At 38.7% G+C, this 14,185-nt stretch overlaps 1 protein-coding gene across 3 annotated transcripts in view; it reads right to left on the reverse strand.

Moving 5' to 3' along the window:
* Window positions 1-12,666, reverse strand: part of GABRA6 (gamma-aminobutyric acid type A receptor subunit alpha6) — a 33,084-nt gene extending 20,418 nt beyond the window's left edge. Inside the window, exons 1-8 of one of the 3 annotated variants that reach the window (XM_083798059.1) lie at window positions 11,132-12,666; window positions 10,701-10,819; window positions 10,423-10,490; window positions 8,935-9,155; window positions 8,752-8,834; window positions 8,023-8,166; window positions 7,476-7,628; window positions 2,854-3,113 (exon numbers count right to left, since the gene is read on the reverse strand). In XM_083798059.1, the coding sequence (XP_083654185.1) occupies window positions 2,854-3,113; window positions 7,476-7,628; window positions 8,023-8,166; window positions 8,752-8,834; window positions 8,935-9,155; window positions 10,423-10,490; window positions 10,701-10,819; window positions 11,132-11,169 (1,086 nt within the window). In that variant the 5' untranslated portion in view covers window positions 11,170-12,666. Of the gene's footprint in view, window positions 1-2,853; window positions 3,114-7,242; window positions 7,396-7,475; window positions 7,629-8,022; window positions 8,167-8,751; window positions 8,835-8,934; window positions 9,156-10,422; window positions 10,491-10,700; window positions 10,820-11,058 lie in introns of all 3 variants that reach the window. The other 2 variants (XM_083798058.1, XM_083798060.1) reach the window with 2 other exon arrangements.
* Window positions 12,667-14,185: the final 1,519 nt, after the last annotated feature.

Genomic DNA, 14,185 nt, shown 5'->3' on the forward strand with positions numbered 1-14,185 from the left:
ATTCTCCCACGTGCCTGGTGACAGGACGAGGGGGAATGGGCTAAAGTTGCGCCAGGGGAGGTTTAGGTTGGATGTTAGGAAGAACTTCTTTACTGAAAGGGTTGTTAGGCATTGGAATGGGCTGCCCAGGGAGGTGGCTGAGTCGCCATCCCTGGAGGTCTTTAAAGGACGTTTAGATGTAGCCCTTAGTGATATGGTTTAGTGGAGGACTTGTTAGTGTTAGGGCAGAGGTTGGACTAGATGATCTTGGAGGTCCCTTCCAACCTAGACGATTCTGTGATTCTGTGATTCTGTGAAAAGGAAACAAACAAACAAAAAAGCCTTTTGAAGCTTGTTACCGCATAATTAGTCCTTTTTCCCAGGATGCCTTTGTGGAATAGGACCTTTGAGATCCAGTAGGGTTAGCTAACTACATTCCTCCAGAAGCCATTTTGACTGCATCTTCTTTCCTTCAGTGGTAGGTACCCACCATTTTTGTGATCTCACTGATTTTTCTTTTACTGAAGTGGGGGGTTCTCAGAGAGAACTGTTCCATTGAGGAAAACGTGGTGGACTTACAGGCTTGAAAATTACTATTTTAGATAACATGAGCTCTGAGGAAGAGTAGGATTATAGCATTTTGTGGATGCTATAGACTGCTTTAGAGACTGAGTTTAGCTTAGGACTTTGATGTGTCTTTACTTCTTTCCTAAATTTCTACGTAATTAACTAGTTGTATATTATATATATATATATATTGAGGAAATGGTTACAGCGTGCTTACCAGATGTTTTTAATACTTGATTTTTGCTTGGAAAAACTAAACTGTGTCTTGAGTTTGGTTCTGTGCTTGTTTGTGGATGAGGCCCTTGATAAGGAAACTTGAGGTCTTAATGTTGTGTGTTTTTCTTGTTTGTTTTGTTTTTTTCCTTTTATTATCTGGTTCAATAGCAATTTTTAAATTTCTGATTAGCTTGGTCTTCAATGATATAGAGAACACCCAAATCTCACTCACAAGTAGTGAAGCAGCTACAGTCATCAGGAGTATTCTGGTATATCTGGGCATATGTAGAGGGCCATATGTATTTTGAAATAGTTGTCCTATAGAGATTCTGGGGATTTGGGGAAGGATTTCTAGTGTCTGATCTGAATTCACCAGCAGTAGCATGTGCAGATTAGCCCAAACCAAGTTTTCATATCGCTCATCACGGACATCAATATATGACTTTTTTTTTCCCCTTCTTGGAAACCTCACTGTGATTAACTCAAACTTGAATAAGAAAGTGCGTAGAGCAAAGATTGTTCCAGCAGTATTTTCCTCATGCTACAAAAGGCTAAGTGATCTCTTTAGTCACTTTTCTGATAGCTTGTCCTCAAAAAAAGTCAAACAGAGTAAAACTGCAGCTTTAGTACATTTTAAACTTCCTTCAGTCTTAACGTTATTCTTCTCATTTTGCATTATTATGCTGTTACAGAATTCTGCTCACTCAGTCCAGAGTATTTCTCAAATATGATATTTGGGGGGAGGGAAAGCATGTTCTAAATACCAGCAAATACATATTCTCTTTCTCTCATTGTTTTTTGTAAGGTCTAAATATAATCATAAAACTTTTTTGGATCTCTCTTTTGTGTTTTCTTTATATAACTGGGATTTAAAAAAATAATAATCTGTGGTCTTGAGTTAAAATGTATAAAGATTTGATTCTTCTATCATTAATATGTTTAGTGAAATAAAATGCATGTATTTGCTTTCTTATTATGTCTTACAGTGTTTTTGAATACTTTTTTCAATATAAATTTAAAAAAAAAGTAAAATGCAATATGGTTTACAAGCCCAATGCTTCCCAGTCAAATTGAGAAAGATTAGCTGATGAGTTCCAATAAGGACCAGTAGCAAGAATCTTTGTATTTGCTTTGGATGCGGTATTATATGTAAATTATAAATTATAAATATAGCAGTTGGCATGTATCAAAATGTTACAAGTTTAGCTGTTATTTACAAACAAAAATGAAAAAAATGACCATATGATGGGTAAGGTGTTGCCCTGTTGTTCAGTAGCTTTTAAGCTGACTTCCCTATTCAACTACAGACTCAATGGTTTTGCAGGTCATTCAAATGCTGTTACTCCTCTCAAAATGGGAAATGTGGTGATAGTAAAACTGATCCTGAAAACATGAGGGCAATGCTGATAAATATATTAACATATGTTGTGAAACAGCATTAATTACTTAGCCCAAGATGTAAGGAATAATATTTACAAGCAATTCCAACATAAGGTTTTTGGTATTAGAAAGCCTTCTTGTTTGTCACATGTAGTGAAATCTATCCCTACATAAATCTTTACATTTATGCTTTTTATTTTCCCCAAGCTTCCACCAACACATTTTATGAAAGTAACAGATGCCAAGTTTATGTAAAGGCTAATTCCTCTTGTTCCAGATGACCCACTTATGGTATGTGCCAGTATACTACAGTGATCCCATAATCATCTGGCCAATGCACATGTTCATTGCACTGTACACGGTCTTACAAATTCTACAGACTCACTCAGAGAACAACACAGCTGCCTAACCACAATGCCTCCAGCATACAGCGTTGCACAAGGAAAGTATTATGGGTAACAGTCTAATGTCTTTCCTTAAATATCTTACCAAATAAACATCTCTGTAGTAACTCATGTAACAAATCAAAATAAACAGGATGAATAAACGAAGTCTTTCATTTTCTGCAATAAGAACAATCTCTTGATAAATAGATATGATCCAAATGCATACATCTGTTTCAGGTTAAGATCACTTTAATATTGTTTCGCATTCACTACTTCAGCTGCCTCTTCCTATATGATACTTATTATCAGAAAAGCAAGCAATTACCGAGACAATCTCGTCCTCTGCCGGTACAGTTGCTGCTGATAGTGCTGCTGCCAGTGCTGCTGCCCTTGCTGCCTTCCTCATTGCTCTCTGAGTCTGAAGATTGGTAAAGTAGTTGACAGCTGCAAACTCAATAAGTGCAGAGAAGACGAATGCAAAGCACACAGCTATGAACCAATCCATGGCAGTAGCATAGGACACCTTGGGCAAAGAATGGCGTGCACTGATGCTTAAAGTGGTCATTGTTAGAACTGTAGTAATTCCTTGAAAACAAGAGAAAGAAAAAGGGGGCATTAGAATTTTGCTAAATTCTAGATGTAGATGTAAATGCCTCTACATATATATATATATGTTTGTGTGTGTGTATATATATATATATGCATGTGTGTATTTGTATAAATACAAAATACATAAAATATAAAACCAAAGAGGTTTTAGCTGTCAACTAACTAACAGGAATTCTAAGTATTTTGTAATCACAAGTAATTCACGTATAGTGGCTTGAGTATCTAAAAGCTCTGAATAAACTTCCTTAATAGACTAAGCAGATTGAAAGTTAAGATAACCTCATGCTACAGGGTGCAGCTTCTTAGAATTGTGGCAAGACACGGGTATAACGAAAATCAAGATCAGACTCTGAAAGACACTTTATTTAAGAGGTTGCTAAGTGGAATGCTTGGCAAAAAATCTACATTAATTTACCATGATTTCCTAAGTGTTATGATCCTCTATTTCTCCTATTGTTGGACAAGACGGGTCATGGCTTCCACAACCCTCACTGGATTCATCAGAATTTTGCATTAAAATCGGTGGTAGGCTATGATCCAAATATTTCTAGTAATAAGAGTTTGGTCGTCTATACAGTGATCTTTAATCTCTGAATACATTTTTAAAGATTCACTGACAGTATATTGATTTGAAAGCTCCCATAGTAACAAATATGGAAGGATGGAAAAGGTGCTTCTCTAGAGCTCCTTTTGTGTTTTCACACACAAAAATATCTGGTCACATAGCCTATGGGCCGCAAAATATTCTCAAGGTCTATTGTAACCTTATGATTTCTCTTTTGGAATGTAAATCATTCATAATGTGGGAAATGCACATCCCACTGCTGCCTGATACAAGCAAAAAGTACAAGAGCAAACTTATCCATTAACATATAAGGCTCTGTGACTCATGTTTGCTTATAATTATGCCTGCAGGAATCTGAAAATTGCAGGTATTTAAAGAGAGTAAGCTGGAGAATACCCTCTTCTGCTCTTTTCTGCAGTTGGAAAAGGGTAGGTGGGGAAAATAAAGGATGTTATAATGTCATGTTGTGATGATGAATCAATATGCTATGAATGATGCTCAGTAGAAAGGATGCAGTGTCATTGCATACTGCAGCATCAAGACAGGGTGACTTGATTATTTTCAGGATTTTTTTGCAGCTCTCTCACATGATGTAGCTTGCCAGCTGTCTGAGGCTAAATAAGTCCCAATGTCATTACTTAACATGTTTTAATGAAATGCAAATAGAAGATAGTATAAAAATATGTAGGATCTCTACTTCTCCCAAATCTGTCAGACACATTTAATAATATAAGTACAAGAATACTGATATAAATTTCAATTTCAAATGTCCAGAATGAACTTTTCAATATGATATGTGATTAGATTAGAATCTGCCCATGTGCTACTTAGTAATAAAGAAAAATGCATTCTGTGTCTGTATAAAAACTTACTGCAGAAGGAATTTAAACTTAGGAATAGGACTCCTATTCTATTACAGATATAGATAAGAACACTCTCAATGTGGAGTGAATATTGATGAAATGCTCTGTGGAAAACTACTTTATCAAACAGAATGCCAAATTACAGTTGGTAAAGTGTGTAACTGATGATTGTCTTTCCCCTTTGAAGACTTCTTGGTAATTTTTGAAAAATTTGTTACATAATGCAAATACTGAAATATGTTATCTTTTTTTTTTTAATACAAAATCCATCTCTGACACTTCATAAATAAAGTTTAATGACTAGATATTAAGTTAAAATTTCCAGAGTAATCTGCAAGAACGGTAGAAGCCAGCTGTCTCTCTCTGCAAAACAGCAGATAACTCTTTGCCAGGACTAAAAAAGATTAGATAAAGGCACACAAAAATGTGAAATAGTAGCCATTGTTATATGGGTTCAAAGCATTTGATGCTTAATAGGGCACACTTAAAACTTGGCTTTAAATAACCGTGTTTCTTATTCCAAGTAACTTCTGATAATGAAATGCTTTAAAAAAATTTTTTTAAATGTATAAGCATACATATGTACACGTCTACATACAGAAGCTCCATGTAAGATAAGGAATTTCTTATTGCCAATCTGCTGTTCTTTCCAATGGCATAGTTACAAAGAGCACAAGAGTGTCTTGTCTCTTCGAGTATTTCTGTCTCCTGTATTTCGCCTGTAGGTCTGTAAAGAGCAGATCTTTATTAACATTAATTTATTTTATTGTAATGTTACCTGCAAAAGATAACTGGCTTCCACTTTGCAGGTACACAGAGTTAGGTGAATTTCTTCTGAAAATTTGGTTTGTGCACACTGCTACTTTTCTACCATCAATTTCTCTTCTCTCAAACTTTTGAGAATGCCGTGCTTTATAAAAATATAAAGCTATATTATTCTCACACTTAAAGGCTTAAAACATAGGAGCGAAACTGAAACAGCTTTATAATTCAACTATTTGCAATATGAAGCAGAAAAGATGCTTACTTCTCCATTTTAAACCTTTTCTTTTTTACTGGTGCCTAACAGTCAAGAAAACACCCCTTTTTTCCTTAGATGATGGTATTTAGAATCCATGGGATTTTGAATTAGAAAGGATTATAAATTCATATTGTTCCTGGGTGAAATAACAATGGATTGAAATATTCTTTTAAAATGCCAACATGACTAATTTTCCAAAATACTGAGAAAGGTGTCTATTTTACTATTTTCTTCAAATATTTTCTATTCCTTATTCTATATTTACTCTTCAATATGACTAAGTCATTATTTCAGGGTTTGGGATCTTTATGTAATTGTTACTGAATCATCTTCAGACTTATATGCACATTACTTCAAGTGTATAGAATTGACTTCTGCTGCCCGCTAGGTAGCAAGTACGTTTTACTCACATGTAAAGGATGTGAGTGTAGAATCCAGAGATGCAATATAAAGTTGAATCAGGTAGTATTGATCAGATACATTTGGCATTGCATGCCAAACAAACCAGAATGTATGGTATACAAACTTCCTATGCATATTTTATGCCTCAATTGCAATAAACATCTTTGAGAAATTATTGCCTGGTATTTTAAGCACTTAAATCCGAATAGCTGGAAATCATTACATACAAGTGCCTAATGATACCTAGCTGCATCCCAACTCCTGATGGGTATTTCAAGAAAAAAAAAGTATGTTCATATTCCTTCAGAGACACCTGAGGAAGCTGTGCTCACTTAACATTCCTAAAAGTTTGCAATGCTTTTTTGAATACCATTCCATGCTTGAAATCAAAGCCTACAAATTCTGTACCTTGCTAACTACAACTATAGGCTTATTTTGAATTATATGACTTGCATCATTCATGCTTAGGCAATTTATACCTGCCTATATGCTGTTGAAGACAAGTCTGGCAAAGGGAATTTGTTGTGCAAAAATATTGATTTAAGAGAAAATAGTAAGATAGGGTTGCAAAATATGTATGTATGGGTAGTGGATTCATGAGAAGTTTCTGATAAGCTTTATTATTTTTGCTTGGTGTTTTTATGATTATTTTTTCCCTAGAAACAACAATTCAGTCAGTTTAAGTCTACCCCTTGACAATAAGTGTGGTTTCAGAGATTATTGATATTGAAGGGGGTGGGGTGGCAGAGTAGAGTGGGAGTCAGATTTGATAATAGCAGAGCACACAGTTAAGGAGATGAAGCTCCCATTTGGGGGAGCATTAATTCAAACCACTAGAAAGAAAAAAGGGCCCATGCAATACGGACATGCATTCTGCATTACTACTGTAACTTGTGCTAGGGACATGATGCATCTCACCTAACTTCATTCATCTAAAATCCTTGCTGGTTGTTTAGAAACCTTTGTAGGGAATAGAAAGAGAACACTCCAGAATGAGTGCTAGAAGAGTTAGGTACCCAGCTGAGTTCCAACCCATGTGATTTTTTTTTTGTTTTCTAGAAAATGCTTTAACACAGGTTGGTTTCACAACAGAATAAATTGGTTTAATTTTTAGTATTTGCTTTTGTTTACTGAAACCTACTGTCTGTCTTTCCCAACTTAGAAGGTAATCCCCACTGGTTTACTCTAGCTGTTCAATACAGTGTATTCAATACAGTGAATGAAGTGAATGATAAAAGAACAAAACATGAATACCAGCCACGGTTCTTGCTGGAACAGATTCTTTGTTGATCCAAAACACAACTTGAGACAGGACTACAGTCATGATGCATGGAATGTATGTCTGAATGAGATAGTAGCCTATTTTCCTTTGGAGATGGAAATAGAGCAGCTGAAGTGAATATTCACCTAAAACAAACAAGCAATGAAAATGATGAACGAATGGTATGTGTGATGCAGAACTGGTCAAAGACCTTAATGCAGCATACCAAAAACTGTTCTGGCTGGAACAGACTCCTTGTTAATCCAGAAAGACACCTGAGAAAGAATGACTGTCATAATGCAAGGAGTATATATCTGTATCATGAAGTAGCCCATCTTCCTTTGCAAGTGGAAATAAACTGTCATGATTACATATTCACCTGTTAGAAGACAAGTACTTTAGCATTATTTTGGCACTGTATTATTGGCTTAAACCCAACATACTATGCTCTTAGGAAAGCACTAATAAGCCTCCTAGTGTATAACAAAAAATAAACTAACAAAAGGTGAAGTGACCTATTGGAAACAGAGAAAAGGAATATTAATTTTTATGTATTGTTTTTACTGGGATAGGGAGGCAGGGGGATTCTTAAAGGAAGTGTATTGAACGGGAGTCTTTTAGGAGACTAGAGATAATTTTTTTACAAGGATTTTAGTTTTAAAAATGACAAAAGGCAGTAACACTAATGCAGTTACATAGGGAAAAAAAGAAATCTGTAATTTGTTTTCAAGATGTTTTACAATGTCAGTAGTTCCCACATGGCTACATCTTACCTGTGTTAGATTTAATGGTTTCACTAGATACGGTTTGTCCTATGAGGTCATACTGGAGGAGACTGGAAGACTCCTGTGGTACTTCTACTGAGTGCAGGGGTCCTTTTTTCCATGTATAAATTATTTCACTTTTTGGATAAGCATCTGAGTTAGGGAAAAATTACTCATATAAATTACATGATTTATAAGCAATTGAAAAAACAAGTAGCATGATCCGTTTTGGGTCTAAAATTCCAAAGAAACTTGCATCCTGCTCCAGTAAGTCTCTAATCACATTAATGATGAAATGCAAAAAATAAATAACTAAAAAAAAAAAAATAGGAGTAATAAGGGAATGGTTGTGGTCGGAATTGATAGGTGCTAGCTTTTGCTTCTTGATTTTTTATAAAACACATACATTGATTACCACAGATTGTCTAAATATCTTCATTTTGTAAAACTAGACTTTAAGGAATGTACCACAGCTTTTATGACTCCTTAAAGGGCCAAATTTGACTACTAGATCTGTTAGAATATACAACAGAATACCCTTTAACAGCCACCCTTCAGTGAACTAATCCACGTGACTAAGAATGGTCTGAGCCTCAGAGGAAAAAGTAAGATTCTAGTCTAAAAAATAAAAATAAATAAAATGTTTCAGCAATGTGTCCTAGGATCTCGCTTCTGATCTCATATACATGGAGATTAAATGTATTACTATATAAAACTGAAAAATATAGAAGAACTTACAGCTTCCAAACTTCAGCGGACAAGCATGTCCATCCATTGGGAAGTTCACCAACCGCATAGGACAATCAGCATTAATGGTTAGTCTAGAAAACATTAAAGTAGATGACAGTAAAAAATAAATGGTATGCAGCAACACTGAATGAATGACAAAGGTCAATCAAAATCAGGAGAATAGGCTCTCACCTCATTGTGTAAAGAATAGTTCCATTCTGCATAATTCTGAAAAGTTTGTTAGGAGTTGTCATATTATGAGCAATTGATTTTTTTCCATTTCTAAAAAATGTGTCTGGTGTCCAGATTTTACTGACCATTAGATTGTTCAATCTTAAGATTTCAGTTGGCCCACCAAACTTCAACCTCTCATCAGTCCACGTCTGACGAAAGAAGACATCCATTGTGTATTCCTATGGAAAATGAATAGGTGAATTATGCATGAGGGTCTGCAGTCCCGAGCTGCTGTATTTAAAGTAACTCCATGAAAGACCCTAACACATATGTTAATGTATTTTAATTTACTGCTTAAACAGCTAATCGTATTACTATTAAATAGTTAAAAAAAAAAAAAAGTCTATGAGAAATCTATCATATTTTCTTATTAATTAAATTGCAAATTATCAAGTAAACAGGTAACTTTGATGTAAGGAAAAAAGACTCATTGTCCTATCAGAGAAAATAATTTAATTCAAAGTGACTGAGGTCCAATGAAAATTCAAATGTCTACTTTAACATCCTTTCAAAGTGCAAAACCAAACTATTAATATTTAGCTGCCAGGAACAAAAAGATGTACTCAGTGCCTCTTCTGCAGCTTACTTTGCATATTTGTAAAGAAAGGACTGATGTGAAAAACATTCATCACAGTAAGATTATGTTGTCAAGTTAATATGAGTTATTTTTCTTAAGGATTCTTAATATTGTTGTAAGCCTTCAAAAGGGAATTCTCTACAGAAGTTGCTTAGGAAATGGGAGCTAAACCTTGTCAGGAGGCAGACGTGCAAGAAAGCATACTTTCTCGATGCCTTCTTGTAGACTGACTGATGAAGAGAGGTAGAAAAACTTTTTGGTGTATCTTGGGGCGCACTGTTCCTTGCCAGCATGCAGGAATATAGTCTCAGGTGAGCAGGTATTGGAGGAAGGGTAAAAAGGCGAAAATAGCGATAAAAGTCCATTTCCAGGATGAGAACAGTGATGGCTTAACCTTTCCCTGAGGGCTGCAGCTGCTGTAATTGATGGAGCTCACCCAAGCCTGCACCTACCTGAATTTGGGGGCCCCCAGCATGACAAGCTGCTGCCTCAAAAACGGCACCACTTCCCTGCAGCTGCATGGTAGGTTGTCTCCTACCACACAGCCTTCTTGCAAATCCTTGTCAGGCCACAGATGCTTACACCATTCTTAATGAGGTTAAAGAGACATCTTTAACCCTCTGTCCGTGTCCTCGATGGAGGCCGGTGGTGTCCTCTGTGCCCAGCCTCGGGCCTGGGGCCATGGGGCTGCACCGGCTGACTCTGCTGGGGAAATAGCTATATGCAGCTCCAGCCAAACCGCTCTGCCGGGCCGCGGAGATTGTCAGGAAGATTAAACCTCGTAATCTGCTCTAATGACGGACAGCTCAGATGCCACCGTAATGAATCCTGGGAAAAGGAGAGCAGGGACAGTGGTCGGGGGCCCTTACCATCTCCACGTCGGACACCGGCCCGAAGCTGGTCACGTAGATGTCTGTTTTGACTTCTGTCACAGCGCCTGTGGGACACGGAGAGGAGCGGGCTCGGGGCTGGCCCGGCCCGTCCCTGTGGGGGGGCCGGCGGGCTGGGGGCTGGCAGCGCGGGGATTCTGGTCGCCAACCCCGGGGTTTTCAGCGCCCCACTGCCCCCTCTCGCTCCGGACCCCCATTGCCCGCATCACCCCAGGGCTTTGCAGCTTCCCTTAGGTGACAGGAGCTTCCCCCCGTACCTCCAAATCCCGGCCGGAGCCTGTTGTCGTAGCCGTCCAACAGCTTGTCGAGGATCCGAGTGATGTTTTCCGAGTAGAGGTCCCCCGCGTCGCCCTGGCCCCCCAGAGCCTTCTCCATGCTGCAAGGAGAGGCGAGTCCCGCCGTCAGCCCCCGCTCCTCATTCCGGCAGCCTTGCCTCAGCCCGGCCGGTCGCTCCTCGCCCCCTCACCTCAGCCCCGCCGGTCGCAGCTCGCCCCCCTCACCTCAGCCCCGCCGGTCCCTCCTCGCACCCTCACCTCAGCCCTCCCGCCAAGCCCGCGGCCGTAGAGGAAGCGGCCCCCAGGGGTGAGCAGACGGGGAGAAGGGGCCCAGTCCCACCTCGCCACAATCCTTGCGGGCTGTGGAGGGGCTGAGGGAAGGCTCTGGGGGCCGGCGGAGTGGGCTCGCTCACCTCACGGCCATACAGAGCCAAGCGATGAGCAAAGCCATGCCTCGGGGCTGCGCGGGGACGCTCGGGTGCCGTCAGAGCCGTCAGCTGGAGCAAGTTTCGGCGCTCATCCTCTCGGCCAGCCGCTCTGCCGGGTGAGGACGTCGGGGAGCCCGCCTGTCTTGGCCCCGTCCCCTCGGCCCTCAGGCACTCGTAGCCCGGGATGGGAGGGCGAGGGGCGGCGGGGGCTGCCCCTACCCGTCGGTTTTGCCGCCGCCCTTCAGCTTCAGCCGGGTGTCCAGCGGGGAATTAGGGTCTGAGGGGACGGCCAGCGGTCGGAGAGCAGTGACAATAATCGAATAAGGCATTAGGGGAGATTAAAAGGAAGAAATCCACTGCTAGTTTTGGCATGGAATTAGCAGGGAGTCGTTAGGAAATCTGGAAAAGCGCTGGCATCTTGCTGATAGAGATTATGTTAGAAATGGCCTCAGCTTTTATTATGTTTATGGTTCACAGGGAGATTATTATGCAGCCTCTGCATCATTAGAACTTTGGAAAAAAAAAAAACTAGTTTCCAATTTGTTGTTTTTTGACCTTTTTCAACAGATTTTCTCATGATCAATCCTTCAAAACCATACCGAGAGCTTGAATATTTCAATATATGAACACTGAACATTCAAAGCTGGTTCTGGTTCAGGTTTTGGGATTTCTTTTTTAATACTAAGCCGTTTTGGAGGGTTACAGCCACAGATTTCACTCAGACGTTAAACCTGAGCATTACTAGGACTTCTGTTCGAAGTGGAGCTCCTTACTCTAAAAATGCTGGGATTGTATATCATTACTAATTTTGTCCTGATAAGTATTGACTGGATCACTACTAACCCCTCCTTCAGTAAGTGTGTTAATGTAGTCAGGCCTAAAGGAAAATGAGATCAGGCTGCTCCAGCTTTTTCTGTGACCTTATTACTTCCTATAAAGCCAATGAATGATGTAGCACATATGTCATTTAGCTATGCTGTAAACAAATCAATTGGGTCGGTTTTCTTTCCTTATGGTAATACAGAGGAGCAGGTAAGGAGGCCAAAGCAAAATAAGCAGTCATAAAATGTTGATACATAAAACACATTTGCATTACCAGCTTCTAAGGAAATGTATTTAATTATCAAGTTATGTATAATAAGAATTTGAACAGAACTAGGAGACTCCTTTATTTTTTTTTTGGCAGTAAGATGAGCTTTTCATGCCTAGATGAAGTCCAACACTGGGGCTCTGTGCTCATGTTTTGTGTTTAAGAAAAGAGACTGGGATTCTGAAAAAAAAAAAAAAAGGCTAAGAAAAGAATGTGATTAGAAATATGAGATGCTCTGCCAATGAGTCCCTTTCCCTATTTTTGTGGGCAATAGTGTCATATATACCGCACAGGTGGGCTGGCTGTAACACAGTCTTTGAACAGTTGTGAACCCAAATTCTTGAGCAGCATTGGTGCTCTGTGAACACAACAAAAAGGCAATCTATGTGAATTCATTATATGCTAGTATAGCTCAGGTTTGTGTTGATACTCATAACCATCTATCTGCATGAGTTTATTCATATATGGTCTCTTTAGCTCCATGAAAAAAGTTTATATGAAATACTAGTAGAAAAGGGAACTGTCATTCTTGGGGTTATATTCTTCTATCTGGTCTGTATTCAAAAACTACCAATTTGAAACCTCACCCCATTCATCAAATATTTTTTATCTTCCTAACATGTTTGAAGTATTTGTGTGCATCACTATTCTCACAACTTTAAAACTGTATTTAGAATATAAACACCATTAATACCCATTTTTGCAAATGTCTTTCCAGTAGTATTACATATTATTATATATGTTATGTAACACTTTAAGTGCTTGTTGTTGTTCTTCTCGTTGTTTTTTCTCTGTTAGAATGCTTTATTCCTTGCAAAGAGTTTGATGTGCTATGGCTTACTGTAAGGACATTTGGAATAATGTCCTTTTCCTTTTTGAATGAAAGAAAAAAGAGGTCTTGCCAAACTATTAGTAGGACTATCCTAATTTCAGTGATAAAATATGTAAGAGGAGCAAACTTTTTAAAATGACCGCATGCTTTCTGCAACCAGTATCCCCCAGCTAAATCACACACATCCATTTATCTTCTTTTAAATGATTTATTTTAATAAACTTCTCATGTGCATTAAAAGCCCAGTGCTGTGCTGGGCCAGCCGGCACACCTTATTTCCTTTACTTTACTTCGCATTGTTGTAAATTAGACAAAATATTTTCTATTAATCACATCATTTACAACTGCCTTTTGTTCACTACCACCCTGTTCCAAATTGGGCTCCTAGAGTGTAAAAAGAAAATCCGTCTGTCTCATTTGCTAAGAGTAGGCCAGGATGTGAATCGGTGGAATCAAACGTTTGTCTGTTTGTTTATTTTTCCCCTGGAAATTGGGGTGATTAATAAGTTTACTTTGGGGCCAGGTTGGACCGGGATGTGGTTGAACGTACAGTGCAGCAGATGTTCCTGGATATCTGTGATTGCCTTCTCCAAAATAAGGCATCTATATAAATGCAGGCTTTAGGAAATTTAGATTTACATATGCATTCTTGGAAGCCCACTTCATCACTTATTTAGATTGAAAAATTAGTACTTTGTGAAGAAAAAGAAAGGAAACAGAAAGCAGAAACACTGTGAATTGAAATGTTCTAGTTCACTGTGCTCTGTATATCCTTTTCACTTGAGATAAGACAAGCAAAAGGGATGATTTCAACAGACACAATTCAGTATGCGCCTTCAAAATAATAATACAGACCATGACACTTCCCCTCAAACAGGATAGTTCTGTTGAATCCCCGCCAGCTCTTCAGCAGGGTCTAGCTGTGGCATGTTCACTTATCCAAGTTTAGTACTGCTCAAGTGCTCATTGTACTGTGAAGAATGTAGTGTGCACACTATGTATACATTGCTACTGTAGGAATATAGTGCACAAGCCTCTTTGTGCCAGCTTGCCCTGTTGAAAAGGATGATTTATGGGAGTAACTATGTTAGCATGGGTAGATTCTGTGGTACACAAC

This window comes from Anser anser (assembly GCF_964211835.1).
Source record: "Anser anser genome assembly, chromosome: 14".
Lineage (NCBI taxonomy): Eukaryota > Metazoa > Chordata > Aves > Anseriformes > Anatidae > Anser > Anser anser.